The sequence below is a fragment of the Epargyreus clarus genome, unplaced genomic scaffold (assembly GCF_041222505.1).
Source record: "Epargyreus clarus isolate Ecla_fem2 unplaced genomic scaffold, WU_Ecla_fem_2.2 ptg000011l, whole genome shotgun sequence".
Lineage (NCBI taxonomy): Eukaryota > Metazoa > Arthropoda > Insecta > Lepidoptera > Hesperiidae > Epargyreus > Epargyreus clarus.
Window position 1 is genome coordinate 5,605,461 of NW_027332219.1, and position 24,619 is coordinate 5,630,079.

Sequence of the window (24,619 nt, forward strand, 5' to 3'; positions counted from 1 at the left end):
ATAGTAATGCGCGCTTTGCGCAAGAAATCGACGCCTAGAAGAGTTTCGTTGTTGACGGCGTGCGGAAAAATAACGAAGGTGGTAGGTATTACTACATCAGTTCGATCGAGCCTCACCTTTACATGTACTAGTTTGACATCCAGTGTTTGAACGACTCCGTCCGCGAGCTTCACTGACATGACACTATCGCGAAAAGGTAAATTTAGCCTTTGGAATAGTGCATAAAGTGAGGCTCCAGCAATGCAACGCTTGGCAGCCGTGTCAACTAAACCCGTACCGGTATTACCACAAATCTCGATATAAAGAATGGGACGGCCCTTACTAGAACCTGAAACACGCGATTCAGTCGGTCGCCCCGTCCGCAAAACCGTTCCGCTCATAGGCAAACATGCATAAGTAGGTACAACATCATTCTTAGATACATTATTACTATAAACGTTGAAAGGTAACTTGTCTTCCAGAGGCAAAAGTTCGCGAGTAGGTATGTTATCACAAATTGAAGACTCAAAATCATTAGCCTTGGACGCTGTCGGCATGCGTTTGAGTTTCGACTCGGGCCGTGAAGACAAGTGTCCTTGAACCTTACACTTTTTCAAATTTCTTTTACACATTTTATCTTTTGTAACATTACGAACATAAACAGAATCATGATTTAAACGATTACAAATAGAAACATCACTCGAACATTTGCAACCCGAGTTAGAGTTCTGTAAAACATTAATGGACGCGAAAGAGTTACATTTTACGCAGTTAGGACGGATAACACCTATTCGACCGCAACCGTAACACGAAATTTGAGAACCGGACACTTCACTCTTACTTTTAATTTTCGGACACAAATCGCGCGAATGTCCCGATTTACGACAATAAACACAGAAAACTTTACCTGCACTCGACGAAAGTCTTACTACTTTAGTCGTGTCGTCACTCGTAGAAGTAGCGGTCAGCACCGGCGCGTTTGATGCGTTTCCCGCGCTTCTAACCGACGCGACGGCCGGCGGCGGCGGCACGCTCGCACAAAGGGCGGGCGACGGCGCGGCGGCGGTCAAAGTCGGCGGCGGCGCGCTACAAAGGGCTGGCGGCGGCACGCTTGTATTCAAAGCGGGCGCCGCAAAGCCGCGCGCGGCGAACGAAGGGAGCGTTTTCTTTTGATACACATGAAAACCGCGCAAAGTACCGACAGTACTTGGATACGCTGGCGCTTCATTGATGGTGTCCTCTATGTGTCTGGCTTTACTTATCAAATCTTCGATGCTGTGAACGGATTCTCTACTGACACGTTCACGAATTATGTTGTTGAGTAAACCGTAAATCATATCTAACTGTATTCTTTCTTCGATGGTATAGGGTAGTTTCGCCATCAGAGCACGGAGGCGAGTCACGAAGACCTCTGCACGTTCGGAGCGCTGGTCTGACGCGAAGACGTCCCTAAAAATCTTATGCGGAGGCCTAGGAGCTCCATACATTGAACGTAGGCGCTTGAGTGCGTCGTCCCACGATGCGATCGACGATTTAACTCCCCTGAACCAAACAGCGGCCTCTCCCTCTAGGAGCATCGGAAGGCCACGTAGTGCATGGTCGTCACTGATGTTAGTGCACTCCTTGTACACACATATAGCGTCGACGAATGCTTCTACGACTTCTGAGTCCTGCTTTGATCCATTGAAACGAGCGGTACAATTCGCGAAGTTTCCAGTCTGAACCATTGATGACATGCCTGGAGACGTAGGGCTGGTAGAGCTCTGGGTGAGCGTGTGCGAGTTCAGAATAGATTCAATAAGCTCACGATTCGACTGAGCTTGAGCTCTGGCGAACGCTGACAACAACGGCTCCAGCCGATCCTCGTATGACGAGTCCAAGTTCTTGTCAGTGCCCTCTGCACTGTCCAAGGATTGTCTCTTACGACGTGGTCGAGGCATGTTTAAAACTTAACACTTAACACAAGTACACGAACACGATAAACTATAGTCACAGGCGTGTCAACACAGTTGAACACGATCGTTAACACTAATTAATTTACGAATGTGAGTTCTAAAAATCCTTTAGATGCCACGAGTTGGGACGCCACTGTAAATGATTCAACTGAGGGCGGGAGACACGGAATGATAGTCGGTTGGTACTTGCACAAAAGCGTGTATTCATAAAGACGGCGTAAAGCGGACTGGCGCGGCGAACGGGGGAACGAGCGAACGAAACTCGCGGCGCCGGAGACGTAGGTAAAGGCGCGAGCGAACCGATGCTATATAAGGCGGCGTTACAAGTATTATTTATTAGTGACGACAATTAATGTTTTATACCATTAAAAAAAATTACAATTAAATTTCGGTTCAATAAATAAAGTGAAAAATAGCTGTTTTTTGTATGACGACTCTAATCTAATTTCAAGATTTCCTATTTTTAGTATTTGTTATTACAGCGGCCATCGAAATTTTTACAGAGTATGTATAAACATACTCTTTTTTTACAGATATTTTTTTACAGAGTATGTATAAACAAATATTTTACAAAGTATGTTTACATACATTTTACAAAGTATGTAAAATGTATGTTTTTATTTTACATTTTACATACATTTTACATACTCTGTAAAAATTTCAAGTGTCTATCTATTACGGTTCGGGAGATGGAGCCATGTGACAGACGGACAGACAACAAAGGCATAGTGTAAAAGGGTTCCGTTTTTACCCTTTGGGTATGGAACATTAAAAATATGATTGTATTTTCAATGTTTGATATAACCGAGGCCCAATACGTTAACGCACACATTTTAGCATCTCGCATATGCAAGTATGTTGTTGAAAACATTGGTCGGTATCAAATTAAACGGAGCGTAACCCGATCTGCGACGACACTCGCGGTCTACGCAAGCATTTACATTATTATATTACATGTAACTTAGACTAATATAGAAGTAACTAACTAGGCAGCAACCTGATGATAATTGGCTACTGCCGCGCATCTGTAATCAACTCCAGATAGGATCAGATATGACCTGAGGTCGGCCACATGCGCCGCTACTCCTGAGGACTAGTTAGGAACGCCTCGGAAAAGTATGTTTCCTTGGCCATTTTTACCACCTTCAAACCAGAACACAGCAGCGCTTAACACTGCTGTTATGAGGCAGAAATAGGCGTTACAGATGTACATATCAGGTGGACTGCGTACTCGTTGACTACTAAAAATGTAACAAAATAAAAACAAAATAAGAAATTTTGAAAAATTGTAGATAGATATTCTTTATTGCACACTTCAAGAGAACATAACAATGATATAGTTCACAGACCTATATCTAAATAAATGACACATGTACCTTTATTTGTATGAAAACCAAGCGTGCCACTTTTTTTCCGATCGACTGACACTTGTCAAGAAGGTTTTAGAGATGATGGATATAGAATTCTCCGTCAAATATCGCTGCAATATTTTCTTGTGGAATTTGTACAATTTATTACCGCGCAATTCGGCATATTTATTGATTTTAATTGACGTCCGATGTCAACAAATGTTACTTTCGGACTAAATGACATTTCATCAAAGTGAGTTGAATCCACCTCCTTTATTTCGAGGTTTAACCATATATACAGGTCTATGATATAGTTATATGTATAGTTAATCGTATGCAATAGGCGGCCTTATCGCTAAGCAGCGATCTCTTCCAGACACTATGCATGGAAAAGTAATATTTGGTTGTATTTATTTTTCTTAATTTTGCACAATACCGGAATAATAATAGACTTAGACTTTCGCTATAAAAATATACATTTATGCCTGTAATATACAAACTCATAAAAATTAAATTACACTGTAATTAAATTTGACATTTATGCGTAATCTTAAGATTATCAATTAGCGATTCAACGATTTTTTAATTATAGACCTACGGGATTGCTAACTTTTTGCATCAAACTGCCATTGACTAACAAATAGAATGGACTCCTAATTATGTACGTAGTTTTTCAAATGTTTCAGTTAAAGTTAGGCGTATGTAACTCTGTTCTGGAGTTCTCTTTCCAATTGAGGAGCAGTATGTATATATGAATGCTGTCTATCTGATGCTAAGTGGCAACTGCTGCTCATGGACCTCTGTAATCAACCCCAGGTAGGATTACATATTCCTACCTGAGGTCGGCCACAGATGCGCCGCTACCCCTGAGGACTAAGCTGGAACGCCTCGGAAAAGTCTGTCTCCCTTACCACACCCTTCAAACCGGAACACAGCAGCGCTTAACACTGCTGTTATTAGGTAGAAATAGGTGTGGCGGTAGTACCGCCGGAGTCAAACCACAAAGGGTTCTACCACCTTCAAGTCTCCTTACTATATCCCTTAAAACAAAAAACACAGTGCAGTTATAAAGCAGAAATAGGTTTAGCGGTGTTACTTTCAGAGTCGGACCACAAAGATTTCACAATCAGAAAATCAAGTCTGCTCATAACTCATATAAATTAAACTGGAGTCTATTTTATTCATCATCTATGTGACTATCAATTAAAAATTTCATAATTGTTACCTAGTATCCTAGCTCGATGTAAGAGGCATATTCTTCGTGGGTTTGTATGCAAATTATTACGACCACCAACGTAGTCATATTTATAAAATAAATTTTATATGGAGTTTATGAGCGCAGAATACAACTTAAATTTTGAAGGAAAACATGATTTATTCTTAGACAACGTATAAGAATATTATAGAATTTAGAAAGTTATATTTCTTTATAATATTGAAGGTTCGAGTTCGGATGCACAACCGCCTTGAACCTTCAATATCAGCCAAAGTGCTAGCTACTGTGTTCTGGTTTGAAGGGTGTGATAAGGGAGACATACTTTTCCGAGGCTTTCCAACTTAGACGTCAGGTAGCCTAATCTATCGAAGGTTGATTACACGTGTCCTTGGGCGGCAGTATCTACATACCATCAGGTAGACTGCATGCTCGTCTGCTACTCCTATATTATATTAAAAAAATCGCCAGTGAAACCCCAGTCGAACCATTCGTGTTCTACCACCTTTATTTCTTTTAAAAGGTGAAAAATAAGCTAATTACTTCATCTTATTACGGTTGGAACCGTCAAAATCACAAATTCACTCCATCGCCTCTCGGCCAATCAGTCGGTATCCAGGTCAGAGGTGTAATTCGTCTAATTGCCCTCTTAGCCTTAGCACGCTACGATCGGGTTTCATCACACTAGCGTACTAGAATATGTGCTTTTGTTACAAAGGTTACTTGTAACACCTATAGAAATCTATACATATAATAAGACTAAACTTCGCGTGTCTGCACATCATAATTTAATAATCATTATTATAAACAAATAATACAAATGCGAAATTGAGTAAATTCGTTTGTTTGTTTGTTTGCTAGGCTTTCACGCCTTAACTACCAAACCGATTGTCATTAAATTTTGTACACACGTTGTCAGGGGTCCAGAAAAGAACATAGAGTACTTTTTATAGTAAAAAAGTACCGTTCTCGAAGAATACATGAAAATAACTATTGTCATCGACTACTGGCCGTGAGCGAAGCCGCGGATAAAGCTAGTTGTATACAGGTTTCTTCACGGTGTCTTACTTCACCATTAATTTATAATACGCACACAATTCTTAACAATTAGAGATATGTTCCTGGGATTTAAACTTCGGACCTCTCGATTGAAAGGCCGTGTTTAACCACTAGGCTTACTGCTCATTCTATATTATAAGAGTGTTTTATTAACACCTTTATCCTGAAATTCCCACGGAAAATATCAAATAAGCCACAACTAAGCATAGGCGAGTACGCAATAAATACTTTGCAATAAATATCAAAACTTACTAACAATAACTTTTATGTTATAAACAAGATTGGGCGTAAGTATTCGCATACGAAGGTAATATAGCGTGTAGTGTATTTTACTTTTTTTGCACCCCAACTACGGACCCCAAGTTGTTATTTTAACACCCTCGTCGTATTCAGGGGATGGATTTGGACTTTTGATTTTATTTTTGGTAGCGAGAATATATCTATTCGTAAGCTAAAATTGTTATTTTGAACTTGTGGTGAACGTTTTATTGAAATTTGTGCATATAATATCAGGCAAATGGTTCAATATGGTTTAATATATTAGAGATAAAAATGTTTCTTTGAAGGTGCCTATTCTCTTTACTTGGTCTCTCATTCGTTTTAATTTTGATTCAATATTTGAAGAATATTTTCAATTCCTGTTATCTATTTTTATTTAAATCTGCCTTATTAATCCGTTGAGCTCAATTAACAAATAAGTAACTTTAAAAACGTCTATTTTTTGCTGTTCTCAATATTTTAGGTATTTTTACATATTATGTATTAAGATTAGAACAATTTTGTCCATTGACTTTGAGCAATATAAATTTAACTTAAAAATAAAATTAAATATTATATTATAGATACATAGAGTCCGTCCCTGTATAATCCGAGCTATTGAGGGTCCCGTACGTCATGACGTCGCCACTATTCAGCGCTATTCACAATTTGTCAAGCAAGCGGATAGTATGGGTTTTATTAGCTTTTACAAAACCCCACACAGATTGTAATAATTGCAATATATACGTATATCGATACAAATATATAAATATGTTTACTCTTTGTAACTGGCAGAATATATTGCAAAGTCCTTGTCGATCCATTACACTGCTGGACACAAATCGGATATACTGGACACAAATGTGGCAAGCGTCAAGCTCACCTGGGCGGAGCCCGACGTGGCAACGCGCTAAGAGGACTCCGGTTGCGTTCCCTCGGAGATCCCGGAGCCCTCAACGCAGCGCCGAGGACGGCCACCGGGGGGGTTTTAGTGCGGTAAGCATCCCACATAACCTTGCATCGGTCCCACGGGGTACCCTACCTTTGAAGTTTTCCTCCTCGTAAACAAAAAAAGGCCACAGTTCACCGCATTGGCCAAGTGTGTACTGGTAGACTTCACTTTTTTTTTTTTAAAGAATTCTTAGATCATTTATGTTTTCCTCCATCGTTTAAAATATTTTTTAGAACGCATATACTTAATTTCGAAAAATCAAAAGTGTGTGCCTGGGAATCGATCCCGCGCTCGATTATAAAATGATGCTCGTTTTAATAAGGAATTATTACTGGCTGTAGGCAATACTAAACTGTCATTCTCATCTCAGCAAGAATTCTACCAAAATGCATTTTTACGTATATAGTCCTCGCCAAACTGCTAGTCCGCTCTGAAGTTCTTGCAAGCAGGTGTAGTCATACAATTTGCTATGACGACGCGATTCATTTCTACTCGTATATTCAGAGCGGACTAACAGTTTTACGCGGATTATATCTAAGAGATGAAAAAAGCTTACCTATTAAAAGCGTAAATGTCCTCAATGTTGTTGAAAAGCTCGGAAAGCTCGTCTTCGGAGAAAGTTCCCTCTCGCCTCCACACGTGGAGATAACCCTGGGGATAGAAATACACATTTTATATTCAAATCTGCAGTTTTCATTTCAAAATCATCATTCTATACTGCAATGACGCCTTAGTAGACTAAATCATGCTATCGATATTTTTTAAACTTAAAAATAAACCCTTAGTATTTCTTCTCACAATTTGCGATTCACTTCTTACAGACGAATTCAACTACACCTTATTTATAAAAATTCGTATATGGGTTGCAGGGCGTGCTTATGTACCTATATACGGTGTATATGTACACACGTATGTGTATACACACGAGAAACATTATTCTCCGCAGTCGTTAAAAGGCAGATTTTTATATAATGTAAGAGTAGCAGACGAGCAGGCAGTCCACCTGATGGTAAGTGGCTACTGCTACCCATGGATCTGTGATCAACCACAGATAGGATTAGTTATTCCTACCTGAGGTCGGTATTGATGCGCCGCTACCCCTGAGGACTACGCTGGAACGCCTTGGAAAATTATGTCTCCCTTACCCCACCATCAAACCAGAAAACATCAGCGCTTAACGCTGCTGTTATAAGGTAGAAATAGGTGTGGCGGTGGTGCCGCCGGAGTCGAACCACAAAGGGTTCTACCACCTTCAAAATTAACCATTATGATGGGATAGAAATAGGCGTGACGGTGGTACCTTAGACAATCTACAAAGACCTTTAAAAGCCTTTAAAAGACCTAAAATAGTACAAACAGTACCCTTCGTATGAGTTTTTACATTTTGACAAAAATGACTGTTTTTGTTTAAGTATTTCCCATACATTTCCAATCAGTTCTGATACAATCCGCTAGGGGCGCTGATTGGAAATGTATGGGCAAATACGTAAACTAATACCAAAACAGTCATTATTGTCAAAACGTAAAAACTTATACTAAGAGTACTGAAGTCAATACAGTACCGTTAAAAGCTAGAATACTAGAAACTTTACGACAATATGGTAACAATTGAAGAATGCCGGTGTTTCTGTCAAAATCGGTCAGCAGGTGACAGTTATTGTGAGAATGGTGACAGATGTTTATTGCTTGGCAAAGTGCTTGACCCAAAGGTTTTATGAGCAAATTCTAGAGAACAACTTGCGTAAATAGGTCCTGTTTTAAAATTATCATATTTTAACTACGTCGTTGATGTCAAAAGGAATGAAATTCACATTTTTAACCGGAGTAGATTATAATTTGTTAATTATTTTTGGACTTCAATCTTTATTAAAGTAAGATTTTCCGTTCATAGGGAAGAGGCAGCCTAAAGAACTCCAGAATACATATTTTTCGTAAAATAATTATCTACAACTCATGAATTTCCGTATATTTCAGACACTATCACATCTTTTTCCATAAACAATTTAAAAATATATTTCGTACCAAAATTTTCATCGTTTCATTAGTAATCTTTTATTTTATATTTTAGTTGTTATTTTTTGTTGTTTAGCGCTTGTTTATTTATCTCTTTTCCATTTTAATACAGTTCAACTCCTCGACAAGGAATTTCTGAGCTATGGCATTTGTAACTATAATAATTCTCAAATTTAATAAGAAATCATGCATAACTAAAACATATAATGTGTTATTCAGTCAATACGGATCATCGAATATGACTGAAAAAAACTGTAACTGAAAATCTTAGGCAGTGCGGGCAAACAGAAAAAATCTACAACTAAAACTTTTCTTTGGTAATACAGTCAAATAACGAAAATACTAAAAGTCTTCACGTAAAATACTTTACCCCAAAAATACGCAGAAAACGCTCGCGTCGCCGCGGGCGGTCACGCGTATGAAATACAATTCCACATCACTAAAAGCAATTTCATTATCTGGAGCGACACAAAGGATCGTTTACAGCCGCTCCACACTTTCTCGCCTTGATAGGGTTACCAGGCCCATTAATAGATGCGAGAAATTCCTTATTATTATCCTTAATTATCCGGGAATTTTGTTTACTTGAACTCATACATATACATAGAAAGTAAGAAATTATTATCCTTATTTACTCGGGCATAGCCTATTCACGGATTATTCGAAAAAGAGTAAAATACAGAAAGACGAGCTTTTGCCCGCGGCTTCGCTCGCGTTACGAAGTAATATTTTCACCCCCTATTTTATCCCCTTGGGGGTAGAATTGATCAAAATCCTTTCTTAGCGGATGCCTACGTCATAACATCTACCTGCATGCCAAATTTCAGCCCGATCCGTCCAGTGGTTTGGGCTGTGCGTAGATAGATCACTATGTCAGTCAGTCACCTTGAGTTATATATATTTAGATATATAAAACGTAGGTGCAAAGTTAATTATATATTTTCTATATTTCACTTTTTTAATAATATAGGAGTAGCAGACGAGCATGCGGTAAAATAATAACTATTACAAGTTTGCGAACTGTGATCATTTCTCCTCCCATGAATGGCCACCCATTAATATTTAAATTAACTATGACGTATATTATTCAATATATCATTGTGTGGTTTAGTCTAGTCATAAACAGGGGTTTTACGTATGTATTTTTTATAAAATTGGAAAAAATGGAAAATTTCTGGTTCTACTTAAAAGGATTTCTAGTTATTTCTGATTATCCTGTTATTTGCTTTTACATTAATAAATTGCAGTTAAAATATGATCTAATATGAGGAAAAAGCATTCCAAACTCTCTGTTTTTTTCAGTATTACTCTAAAACAAAATATCATCAAATAACCAAAGGCAAAACAGATTAATTTTTAGTATGTAAGTTCCAAAAAAGCTTTTTTAAAATAACTGTTGTTGAAAAATATTCGCATTTGTTTGTTAAGCGATTTTTTTATTTAGCTGCTTCCATGAGCTTCTAACGAAGTACATTTTTGAAGTAGAAAATAATTGTTGTCGAAAATCGACTACTAGTAGTACTACTTACCTACTAATTATTAATATAATATTTTTAATCAATAACAACGGTCGATCAGCATTACATTTTCTTAACCAAACGGATAAAAGTCAAATATCCGGACATAAAAGTCCGATATATCCGGCAAAAGCGGCACACATGGTAACCCTACGCCCGGACATAGTCGCCTGCGGTTTACATAAACTAGAACGACAGATTGACCATTGTGTTTTGTGTTTAGTGCCCACGAACCTATTAGGGCAGGGGTCAGTGACCCCAGTTACTTTTAGGCAAGGAAATGGACACGCGACCCTGTTAAGTGGTTATAGTTGAATTGACTACAGCCCTATATGTCCTACCGCAATGGGCATGATGACAGTATTAAAAAATCGAAGAATAAATGATATACCTACTTAAAAACAATATGTTTAAAGCATTCTCAAAAATAGCCATATTTCATAAAAACTTTAGGATTCCTTATATTTTCAATAAAATAAAAGTGTAAATTTTAGGCCTCAGTTCACAACGCTGGCTAAGTGCGGATTAGTCGACTTCACACACATTTGAGCACTTGAAAAATAATTCTCAGGTGTGTAGTGTTTTGTGTCGTGTTCTTTCATTGTTTTAGCTGTGTTGTAATTAAAATTATTTTCTAATATGCACACAATATAACCTAACAATTGAAGGCGACGTTTCGTTTCGTTCCATTCCGTTACGTTTGGTACCGTCCCATTCCGTTCCGTTCCATTTCGTTACGTTTGGTACCGTCCCATTCCGTTCCGTTTCGTTTCGTTCCATTTCATTACGTTTGGTACCGTTCCGTTTCGTTCCATTTCGTTACGTTTGGTACTGTCCCATTCCGTTCCGTTTCGTTTCGTTCCATTTCATTACGTTTGGTACCGTTCCGTTTCGTTCCATTTCGTTACGTTTGGTACCGTCCCGTCCCGTTCCGTTTCGTTTCATTTCATTTCGTCGTATTTAATGAGATCTTTTATCGCAGTTTCAATTCCCAAGCCTAAACTTACACAGACGGTGATGACGTAAGCACAATAGACTTGTCTGTCTGTAGATAATGTTACGGAAACTGATAGCGTGATAAGAGCGCACGATCACGCCCTTACTGATTCATTAGTACGGTTCAGAACTGGACACGTTTCCATCAACAGTTTGTGTTGTGTAATATGGTTTAGTATGAACCGTGCGGTACTAGAAGTATTACTTCTTATTTATCTGTTTTTATAAGACTGAAGTAACAAACGTGTATTCAATCCACCTGTTAGTAAATTTTCACTACGGCCCATGATCATTTGTAACCGACTCTACATAGAACAGAACTTAAATCGAATATAGATGCGTCGTCGCGTCTGAGGAATATAGCCCGTTCTTAATAATCAACCTATCCATTGTTCTGCCTACCAAATGTGACATGACAAGAGGATGACATTGGTTTCAAACATTCCAAATTTCATTTTTTTGTAGTTCTATTTAAATTGGATACATTGATTATTACTTATTAAGATTTATGAGTCTTACATGGTCGTCTCATATATCGGCATCCACATCCTTCTGAATAAAAAGTATATACAACTCTCTTATATAGAAATGTAAATACAAGATTCAAACAAATTAAATCAATTCATAAAATATTTTTGCGATACCTATAACCATACGGTAGTTAATTTTTTCTACATAAAAGATAGGCCTGCGGTGTCGTGGTCTCGTTTACACACGACACTGACAGTGACACTAGATACTACCAAACCGGTGTCGCCAGTTTCGTTACGAAAGAACAAACAACACTGTGTTTACATGTGTTGGTACACTCGCGCTAGTACTATGACTTTTTTGAAGTACTGGTAAATTATTTTGGTTCGTTTACTATTCGATAGGTTTAAGTAACTTTAAAGACGTTACTATTTAGCACCACAAATCCTCCATGTTGTTGTTTTTTTCAAACACTCAGTTATTTACACACACTTAGGTATTTGAGACGAATATAATGACACCTTAACTGTCGAAATTCATCCAGGGTTTTGGAAGATCTGAAAGTATAAGGAACTTTACAAACATACAAGATACACGCGAAAAACATAATCCTTCCTTGGCAGTGGGGTAAAACGGAAACGCCTATAGATTTCTGATTATTTTATCGACAAATCAACCGTAACTACAACATTATATGGCACAAATAATAGTAAACATGATTCTCAAATCAGAACAATGCTGCAGTAAAATTTAACAATAGGGTCCACACTCAGCCTCACCGCGGTGAACCACGGCCACTGATTTTCAGTGTATTTTGCTTATCAGCATTATTATTAACATATAAGTAAAAATAAAAAAAAGTTACTTAGTAATTAATTACCTGTGCCCGAAAGGCCGATAATAATTGACCGATCCCATTATTTTTTATCTGTGCTCGGCCTACGCTAATTCAATAATTGAAAGGCGGGAAGATGGTATCTATCGCTTTTATTTCATAATTAATTGATGAACGGGCAATGAGGAACAACGCCTATAGGATTTATGGGTAGTAATTATAGAGAAATAAGTAGTGTTTTCCTAAGCCGTTATAGCAAGTGATAATTTGTAATAGGAACATAACTTCGAAAAATCAGTAGTGCATATATGGGTACATATATGGGTACCGCCACCGTATGTCCCCACATACGGTGGCGATATAAAAAAATAAGGCGTACCAGGATTTGAACCTGGTTCCCGTGGGAGGATAGTTCTTACGAGTTTTTTTTTTTATAATATAGGAGTAGCAGACGAGCATGCAGTCCACCTGCTGGTAAGTGGCTATTGCCGCCCATGGACATCCGTAATCAACCCCAGATAAGATAAGATTCCTACCTAAGGTCGGTGATGAAAGCGCCGCTTTTCCTGAGAACTAAGCTGGAACGCCTCGGATAAGTACGTAAAACGAGCTTGTGCTCGCGGCTTCGCTCGCGTTACGAAGTAATATTTTCATCCCCTATTTTATCCCCTGGGGGTAGAATTGATCTAAATCCCTTAGCGGATGGCTACGTCATAACATCTACCTGCATGCCAAATTTCAGCCCGATCCGTCCAGTGGTTTGGGCTGTGCGTTGATAGATCACTATGTCAGTCAGTCACCTTTGAGTTATATATATTTAGATTAGATAGATTACTATTCACTTTTTAATTTAATTCAAAATAATGCTTTTGAATGAAATTGTTTAATGTTTATGTAGAAAATCGAAATCAATTGTTGTTTATCTATCGTACTCTTTGATAATTAAAATAGAAAGATACTTAACCGGCTGCCAAATTCAGTGAAGTCACAAAAGGATGATTTTATCATTTCTTGTTTCAATTCTTGTCAAATAAAATATTTTTTAGAAAAATATTACTTATAACTAATACTACCTATTTTACATAATAAATAAGTATTCCAAACATTTTAGGACAACGGAGACGCGGCAACACTTTATTTACGCAACAATTTCAATTCCCAAAACTGGTCACTTTCTTCTTAAGAGTGATCAATCTATGTATTTTACTCATCTAAGATCGTACTATATTGTATTGCTGTAAATATGTAGGCGTAGTACGGTTACTATACGTATTGAATGAACTTCCTCATGGACGTATCTTATCGTGTTACGTATTATGATTTATGCAGTCCACAGGTTGCTACTATTGTTAAGTGGAAATGGTTGATCTTATTTAACTAATAGCATAGTCGTGGTAAAAGAATAAAGGTGGTAAAACCGTTTGTGGTTCGACTCCGGCGTCATCACCGCCACATCTATTTCTGGCTAATAACAGCAGTGTTAAGCGCAGCTGTGCTTTGGTTTGAAGGGTGTAGTAAGTCATACTTCTCCGAGGCTTTCCATCTTAGTCCTCAGGGGTAGCAAGGCATCTGTTGCCAACCTCAGATAGACCAAATCATATCGGAGATTGATAACAGATGTCCATGGGCGGGAGTAGCCACTTAGAGTCCGCGCCAAACTTCTAGTCCGCTCTGAATATAGAAACGAGTCGCGTCGCAACAGCAAATTGTAAATATTAGCGGGACGAAGGCAGCGCGTGCCCCCCGGTACCCTCCACTACCCGCTCTCGTCACTGGTATCTACATAGCTGCGTTAGTGTACCCGCACGTTGCTACGGAGTATATGCTTGTAGTTGTGTTCGACCGCATTGGCTTTCTGACTACACCTGCTTGCAAGAACTTCAGAGCGGACTAGAAGTTTGGCGCAGACCATCAGGTGGACTGTATGCTTGCTACTTCAATATTAACAAAACAAGCAATACACAACGAAGCTAGTTTAAACCAGTTCAAACCAGACAGGTCCATTCATAACCCACGTGTGATAACAGTAGACGCCCACATACACAATAAAACTCTAATCACCACGTGGGTTTTTGATTGATTTCTACGATACCAATAATTAGTTGAACGGTTATTTTTTATGTATCTTTTGATAGACGCTTCATAGTTTAGCTCTAAGGGCTTGTGGTTCGATAAAATTAAGAAACAATATAACAAAATCGTGTGAAACTTACATGTTTGAAATAACCATAATGTTTTCCAGTTTATATTTTTTTGTCACTGTAAGTAGCTACCCCGGGAAGGACGGCGGTATGTGTGGTCGCATACCGTCGTAATCACCAGGGCAGAGCCCGATCTGGGCATCGCGCTTGGAGGACTCCGGTTGTGTTTCGCCGGAGATCCCACCCTTGATGCTGATTGTTTTAAAAAGAGATCTTATCCAATAAATGTTATAATTGTTGACTAACAGTTCAGTGTAATCGAAACCTACTTTTTAATTGACTAGGAGGTTTTGTTAACTGTATTTGTAAACAATGTGTTCGTATTAAATTTCGTCGTGATGTCGAAATTGTATATCTACACAAAATATACATACTAACTTACATTATTATTTAAATAAAATTGTCAATTCACAAAAAATATATCTAACATTTATCGTATAAATTTATATTTCTGACATAACAACCAGAATTTCTAGGAATTACTTAGGATTGCCACCCAGAACGAGATTTCTCTCAATAAAAACGAGAAAGCGAAGCCTACAAAGGGGCAGACAGCACATCCCATCTCATAATGATAGTACTGGATTACAATGTACTGTATCTGCGCAGCAACCACAGAGTTACGATCGCTTAGAAAGGATTGTTTTAAATGCCAAATAATTTAATCTTTTTAATCTTAATTTAATTTACCTTCTAAATATTTTCCTATAAATTATTTCATACTGTTACTTATTATCACATGTATTTTTTTCTATTGCTTCTTACTACTGTATATAGTTATGCATTTCAGTCAATGTCCAACAAATAAAATGGAATATATACGAGTAGTCACCTAGACACCGGACTGGGAATCGAACGTGGAACCTTTTTTATAAGATTGAATCAGGAACTGTGCAGACAGTCCACCTGATACGTGGTTATTGCTGCCCATGACAAGTCCATATTGAACAAGGCTTCTACCCGAAAACGATCTCAGATGCGGTTCCAATCCTAAGGACTCAAATGTAAGTCAGCGGGTACATCCTTCCCCCAAAACGTAAGAATGACTTCACGTTAAAAATATATATGACAATAATTCCTTCCTGGTAAAAAAACTGATTCGAGTGTATTTCAAAATTTAAGTGTCGGCAGAAGAGAAAACTTTCGAAACCTAACCTGAATAATAAAGTATAATAAATAAAAAATGAAACTGACACCTATCGACGTATTTTTTTATGCTAACACGTGGTGACATCTTGACTTTTGGAGTTTGCTTTGCAGTCTTACCAATTTTCGATCAGGTCACGTGTCCTGACGCAAGTTTAACAATTTTTACTTATCACCAAAAGTGCACAACGCCGATAAATTAGTTTTCACTTCAATAAACTCTACAAAAATTCAATCAAATCAAATCAAATAACTTTATTGTGGAACATAGGTGTACATTGGGTAGGTAATTATCCGCCATATTATAATAGAAAATTAGAACTACTATTCATATGAACATTATGCCATTTCTAAAGGTACCTCGCTCTATGGTCAGCCCACGCGAAGTCATATTCTCGGTGTCGCGTTAAAAATAAAAACCCCATAAACAATCCCGTAGGTAGGTTTGTTCAGTTTATGTCTTTCTTTTCTAATATGGTGATTTGTCCCATTGTGTATGGGTATAAAATACCTTGAAGATTCAATATTGTTTCATAGAATACGTATAAAATTGACGTTGTTTTATATTTATTAGTAAGTTTAGTGGTTTGAGATTCTAGCTCTCACAGCGGATGTCCGGGGTTCGAATCCTAGGACCTCTGATTTTTAGGGTTCCGTACGAAAAAACAAAACACCGAACCCATAGGACTTGTGTGTCTCACTTACTTACTTGTGTGTCTGTCCGTTCGTCAGTCTCAGCCAATTATATTATGAGTGCATTAGAAATTAGTTCTTACTGTAAAGGAGGACATCTAGATTTATCTTAAATATCTCCAGGGTGTGTGAAGTCTACCAATACGCACTTGGCCAGCGCGGTGGACAATAGCTTAATCCTTCTCACTATGAGAGGAGACCCGTGCCCAGCGGTTTGAAGGGTGTGGTAACGGAGACATACTTAGGGCGTATACGTTAGGGCTTCTAACTTGGTCCTTAGTAGCAATGATCTGTGGCCGACTTCAGGTAGGACTCTACTATCTTTTTTTATAATATAGGAGTAGCAGACGAGCATGCAGTCCACCTGATGGTAAGTGGCTACTGCCGCCCATGGACATCTATAAACAACCCCAGATAGGATTAGATATTCCTACCTGAGGTCAGCCACGGATACGCCGCTATCTCTGAGGTCTAAGCTGGAACGCCTCGGAAAAGTCTGTCTCCCTTACCACACGCTTCAAAACGAAACACAGCAGCGCCTAACACTGCTGTAATTAGGCAGAAATAAGTGTGTCGGTGGTGCCGCCAGAGTCGAACCACAAAGTGTTCTACCACCTTCAAAATCTGGGGATGCTTACAAATATCCATGGGCGGCAGTAGCCACTTACTATCAGATGGACTGCATGCTCGTCTGCTACTCCATTCTAATAAAAACTTACCTACTAACAGATAGTTTATTGAACCATGTCCCAAGATGGTCACACATACCTCAACTTCAGAACTTATAGACACACATAATGACCACCAATCAACTTCTTATACACGCTTATAGCGATATGCTTACACCAACCGGGAATCGAACCGCACTTTACGGTAATCAAAGTAACGGTTTCATACGATTTTATTTAGATCAAGTTGATATTAGGCTGTGTTCACACTTGCAACAAACGGGTTTGTAGAAAATATTTATATTTTCAGTATTTGCTATCATAGCGGCTATAGAAGTAAATATGTTGTGAAAATTTGAATTGTCTACCTATTAGGGATCAATAGATAAAGTAAAAAAACGCTGAAAAATAGCGGTTTTTCATACGACCCTTATTAATTTTTAAGCTTTTTAGAGTTCCGTACCCAAAGGGTAAAAACGGAACCCTATTACTAAGCCTCCGCTGTCTGTCCGTGTGTCCGTCTGTCACAGGGCTCTATCTTCTGAACCGTAATAGATAAACATTTGACATTTTCAAACCGTACGCATAATGGTGACTATATAACGCTATAAAAACAAATACTAAAAATTTCAATTTTAAAAGTGTCTATCTATTACGGTTTAAGCGGTAGAGCCCTGTGACAGACGGACAGACAGCGGAGTCTTAGTAATAGGGCTCCGTTTTTACCCTTCGGGTACGGAACCCTAAAAATAAACAAGAAAACTTGGCCGAGTGCAAGTCGAACTCGCACCTGGAGGGATCCGTACCACCGTTGTTATAGCGGCCACTGTTATACATACTCCATACATACATACAAAATTTCAAGTGTCTATTTATTACGGTTCAACAGAGCCCTGTGACAGACGGACAGTCGAAACCTTCGTAATGGGGTTCCGCTTCTACCTTTTGGGTAGCACTAAAAATATTCATTTATACATCACACAAGCTATCAATGACCAAGCCCTTAGGTAACATAGTATTCCATTAGAACTCAGTAAAAACTCAGTCACCCCATCATCCCCATATTAGGGCGTCCCGTTACGATGGTACTATGTACGTATTTCCTTTCCATAAAGTTGAAAATCGTCCCTTATTACCCCTTTTCTGGTGGACCAGTATAACTTGGTCTTGGGAGATCGCGATATTTTACGAAATCAGTACAAATGTAAACGACTAAGGAGTAGAGGTGAGATCTATGGATTTTGGTTGGTGTCGTGAATTGTTTCACCACCAGCGACGAACTAATGATGACGATATGAGTTAACTTAAACCAATTTAAATTAAATGTTATTACTCATTATAGTTTATCAAACTTATAGTCACCGCGGCTTTTCTGGCGAATAAAAAAGCATGACATACATATAACTGAAAATGTTCCTTCATTAGAATGACAGTGGCGCCATCTGTCGAAAATTGGACGCACAAACTCAGAAACTTGTGGGTAAGCACAACAACTTTGCTAAAGATCTTCATGATATGAGAATTTTTGTCGTATGGGGCTTTGAGTACTAAGTATTTTCGACATAGTCAATTTTTTTGGACATTACCTAAATAGCAGACCTTTGTAACTTTATAGGAGTTTAAAACACTAGTCAGAGTCAGAGAGACCTTAGAACTTCTAGAAAACGTAAAATGAAACAGAAACTAAAATAATAATTTGACATTCAATTTTAAAAATATTTTTTCTTTACTACCCACAATCATACAATACGAAATGCTAAAAAGATTCCACACATATTTTGTCGCTTATCGCCAACGCAGTCAAAGTGAAACACATTAATCGTCGTCAATCTGTCAGGACCATATTGTATAAGTAGGAAACTCGACACTCTGTTTAAGGAGGTATTTTTACGGTCGTTCAAAGAAACGTGGAATATGGTGGAATGAAAAAGGATAAATATAGCGCCGTAACCATATGGCAGATGAGGGGATATGGGAAAAACGGAATATGTTGAAAATGTATATGGTAGTAGCAGACGAGCATGCAGTCCACCTGATGGTAAATGGCTACTGCCGCCCACGGACATCTGTAAACAACCCCAGATAGGATTAGATATTGTTACAACAAAAAAACGGTGTGAATTTCGTAATCTAACATTAAGAATCCGAGGTTCTCGTTTGTTTATAATTAGAAGCCGGCGTGCATGCAACCTCCCTGATGGTTACTACCGACCATGGACAACTGTAATCAACCCCAGATAGGATTAGATATTCCTACCTGAAGTCTGCCACAGGCGCGCCGCTAAGAATAAAGCTAGAACGCCTCGGAAATACTTTTCTTACCAAACCAGAACACAGCAGCGCTTAACACTGCTGTTATTAGACAGAAATAGATGTGGCGGTACCGCCGGAGTCGAACCACAAGGTTTCTACCTTCAAAATGTATATTAAGTGAGTGTGCATAAGTGAGTAAACGATGTAGAGTTGTAGTGCAGAGGTCATAACCATCTATTTAACTGTAACAGGGAGGGCTAGCAGGACTTAGTAATTATAATCTAATAGAGTGAGCTATTAGATCCTTGACCGTGACCTTCATTACCGGGACTAATTATATAATGACTAATGAGTAACACTTTTACTTTATGAAACTGATTAGCAATTATTTCAAACTAAACTTGAAGTTTATTTTGCTTATGTTATAGATCTTTGGACGCTTTTGAGAAAGTATATCAGTAGATTTTAACGTGGATCAGAGTTGAGCACGCCGGTTTAACACATAATTAATTTATAATATTTGTATATCAAAGTTTTAGTTTTTTTTGTGTTTGAGAAATTTAATTCTAGCGAATAACAAAAGTTTAATGGGCGGCTATATTCTGGTTGAAAGGTGTGGTAAGGAAGAGACACTTATACGAGCCCTTCTAACTTAGTCCTCAGGTGAAGCTAAGCCTCTATGGCCGACCTCGGTAATACTGAATCTATCAAACTTTTGCCTATTAAAGATCGAAAATTGACAATTTAATATGCAGAATTTGCCATAAATGGGCATTACTTTTTAACTAAATACACAAACATGATTAACTATCACTCTTGTAGTCCGTTACAGTACCTTTACCATGAGTTTTCAAAACATCACACAATTTTACGTTACGTTTACTGAATCCATTATTCTGGGTAAACGTAACAATAAGTAAGTGCTCAAGGGACAATAAACTTTTTGTCTCCCTCATGTTCGCAAAAAAGAGAGACAAAACATAAAGCGCCATTTTGTCAATTTAGACATTTAATGTTATGTTACTGACACTATAGTTCTGATATAATCCGCTAGGGGCGCTGATTGGAAATTGTATGGGCAAATACGTAAACAAATACCAACACAGTCATATTTGTCAAAACGTAAAAACTCATGGTAAGGGTACTGATGTCCACAGATGACAGTAGCCACTTAATATTAGCCGTCAGTCAGCCATTAAATTTCTATTTTGGAAAATGTTTTCCATCCGCCCCTATTTGTCAACGTCACGAACTTTCGCGCCTAATTAGTGTTGACAGCGCGACTACCGGTATGACAGCTTTGACACAGATCCGCCATTTTGACATTGTTAATTCTAAGGGTACTTTTATGTTGTACTGACGCGAAGAGGGTTCTAGGTTCGATCCCCGGCCTGGGACTGGGTGTTTGTGTATTTGTCTCTGTGTGTGTCCATGAAACCCATGACACAGGGAGTCCTAGTGTGGGGCTGTGAGTGTAGGATGCAAAAAAAGCAAAAAAAAAATCTTTTTTCTCTTTTCCACCAGAAAGTTGCGAGGTAATTAAATTATGGACGTGTGTCAAATGTGTCACTATTTACATTCTTGTTATTTTCTGTCAGACTATGACTAACTCATAGATTAGTAAAGATACTTCGCAGCCTTGAAATTGAATGAAGCCACAAATGGCTTATTTTAGTAAGTTCTTTTTTTGAATTCTTGACAAATAAAAACATTTTTAGAGAAAATTTACAAATAAATAACTAATACTGCGTAATTTACCTAATAAATAAATAAATATTTCAAATATTTTAGGGACATTTTAGCACGGAGACGTGGCAAAACTTTTTTACGTAACTATTTCAATTCTCAAAACTGGGTACATTTTCTTGTTAGGAGTGAGTTATCTTTACTAATCTATGGACTAACTTTTGATTATTTTTGTCGTTTTTTTTTAGAAAATATGTCAATTTGGCTTCTTCGACAAACTATCCCGGGTATTAACAATAATATCGTCACATTTTAACTCATAACTAAAAATATAAGAAAAAAAGGGACGGTACTTAACATTTCTAACTCAACTATCATTTACTATCTAAAAACTACATCAAAGACCGAAATATCAAAACTATTATTAACATAACAATGTCTAAGCGCTCAAAACCTCTATTTCCTTCGACAAAACTGTTTGAAAATTGCCAATTTGCATGCAAGAATAAAGTAGGTCAGTTTGAGTATCCATAGGTTAGTGGGGCAATGGGGGTTGCCAGGTTACCAACATTACAACAACCTACATCTTATATATACAATTCTCGTGTCACAATGTTAGTTACCGTACTCCTCCGAAACGTCTTTACCAATTTTCACCAAATTTTATATGCATATTCAGTAGGTCTGAGAATCAGCTCTTATCTATTTTTCATACCCCTAAGTGATAAGGGTTGTTCACCCTTAACATTTTTTTATTTATATGGCAACACAACGTTTTCCGGATCAGCTAGTTTTTTATAATATAGGAGTAGCAGACGAGCATGCAGTCTTGATGGTAAGTGGCCACTGCCATATTATTCTGTGCCACTGCCGCCCATGTACATCTGTTATCAACCCCAGATAGGATCAGATTTTCCTACCTGAAGTCGGCCACAGATGCGCTACCCCTGAGGACTAAGCTGGAACGCCTCGGAAAAGTATGTCTCCCTTACCACACCCTTCAAAACGGAACACAGTAGCGCTTAACACTGTTGTTCTGAGGCAGAAATAGGTGTGGCGGTGGTGCCGCCGGAGTTGAACCACAAAGGGTTCTACCACCTTTAAAAATTTCATAGGACACTGGAGCCTTGGAGTTGCTATGTTACCAAAATTTACAACAATCTACATACTGAAAAGTTTTGGCTTTGCTACCAGTAGCATTACCATGAGTTGGCATAGAAACGCCACTATAGAAATGGTAAATAGAAAACTATTGTCATTTTGCTAGTGAATAACATAACTACTATCGTTACGGTATTTCTTGACAACGTCTGTCAAATTAATGACTCATGGGACCGAATTTGTATGGCAATAGATCATAATGACATTCGCTAGCGATTTGATTTCGATAGGTTTTTTACGTATCGAGTTACGTCACTACGGATTTTAGTTCTACGAGTAACCACCAGAGGCGCTGTACAATTTTTCATACATTTATTTTACGCAGTCGCTAGCGAGTAATACTTTTGTAAACTCATGGTAGTCCTACTGATAAAAGCGACGTAAAACTGCTGTGTTCTGATTTGAAGAGTTATGGGTCACACAAATAAAAATAAAATGGAGTCTTTCTTTTTTGAAAATCAATTAAATAAATACCGAAGCATAGTTTACAAAACATCAATAGAGTCAGTTATTTATGGTTATTATAGTCGATCGAAAGATCAAATTCTTTTCCTGACACAAATTGATACAAATCGAACAAAATTATGTGTCAATCTTCTAATAAGGAAGTTATGTGCGGAATTAGGAGATTTAACTGACTGAATGGGGACGGGATGATGTTTCAAAGAGGAAATGGAGAAATGCACACATGTTTCAAGAATAAATAACTGGAATAGAATATCAGTTTAGAAGTAAACATTCCGAACAGTTATAAGTGCAACTTTATATTTTGAAGGTGGTAAAACCCTTTGTGGTTCGACTCCGGCGGCACCACCGCCGCACCTATTTCTACCTAATAACAGCAGTGTAAGGCGCTGCTGTGTTCCGTTTTGAAGGGTGTGGTACATGAGACATACTTTTTCGAGGCGTTTCAACTTAGTCCTCAGGGGTAGCGGCATATCTGTGGCCGACCCCAGGTAGTAATATCTAATCCTATCTGGGTTTGATTACAGATGTCCATGGGCAGCAGTAGCCACTTACCAACAGGTGGACTGCGTGCTCGTCTGCTACTCCTATATTATAAAAAAAATCTGCGAAGGCGGATTATTTATTCTTTAGTAAGTGAAATTTGAAACGTGGCAGAACTAGAACGACCGGGGAAGTGCCACCGTCACACCTATTTCTAGACTTTCGTAGAAGGATGCGGATGCATACGAGGTATATATCTACATAATGAGGAGCAGCAAAGCATCTGTGATTGACTTCAGGTAGAACAATTCTGTACCCTTAGTATGAGTTTTTACATATTGACAAAAATGACTGTTTTTGTTTGTTTTGTAAAAACTAAGAGTACTGTTCTATTCTGTATGGAGTTTGTTACAAATGTCCATGAGCAGCAGTGACCACTCATTTAGTACTTCAATTGTGTAAACCTCAATAATATTCGCTTTTCCGTGGCTGTTATTAATACAAATAAAAATAAGTACACGAACAGTTTGGACTAATTTGTGGTTGACTTGGCGGGAAACAAACCTTTTCAAGTGAAGGTGACAATAGCATCTCGTGAATCGTCATTTCAACTTAGCCCTTGTTTACCAGCCTTATAATGTCTTCGCTATCAATAGGTATCTGGTAAGCCTTCGCCTAGGCTAAATTACAATTTAGGGTATAAAATTTCAAACTCGTATTTTTGAATTTATATGTCAGATCACCATTAAATCGCCTTTACCTTGTCTTGAGTTACAAGTGATTATTATTTTACTGAAATGATTTATAAATAAAATCTTACCTCAACAACCTGCCTGAGATCCTCCACGTACACATTTTCAGTCTGCACTATCTCCGCACACACTCGCTCCAACTGCGACAAGCCTGGCATCTCGTCGAACGTGTGCTGCCCTGGAAAATTACTTTCATGTAATCGGTATTTATACTCCAACAAACTTTTGTGCGTCTTTGTTGTGTCCGATGATCATTGCGTGTTTCAGGGGCACCAAACATTTTACTTGAAAAAATTGACAAGTCGACCTTTTTTTTTATTTTTTTTTATTATTTTTTTTTTATAATATAGGAGTAGCAGACGAGCGTGCAGTCCACCTGATGGTAAGTGGCTACTGCCGCCCATGGACATCTGTAATCAACCCCAGATAGGTTTAACTATTCCTACCTAAAGTCGGCCACAGATGCGCCGCTACCCCTGAGGACTAAGCTGGAACGCCTCGGAAAAGTATGTCT

The 24,619-nt window shown here is 38.1% G+C and overlaps 1 protein-coding gene across 1 annotated transcript in view; it reads right to left on the reverse strand.

The window, feature by feature from the left end:
• GEFmeso (Guanine nucleotide exchange factor in mesoderm) overlaps positions 1–24,619 on the reverse strand; it is a 181,517-nt gene that overhangs the window by 14,134 nt on the left and 142,764 nt on the right. The window contains exons 3-4 of the mRNA XM_073077801.1: positions 24,174–24,283; positions 7,322–7,416 (exon numbers count right to left, since the gene is read on the reverse strand). Coding sequence (XP_072933902.1) covers positions 7,322–7,416; positions 24,174–24,283 — 205 coding nt within the window. The remainder of the gene's footprint in view (positions 1–7,321; positions 7,417–24,173; positions 24,284–24,619) is intronic.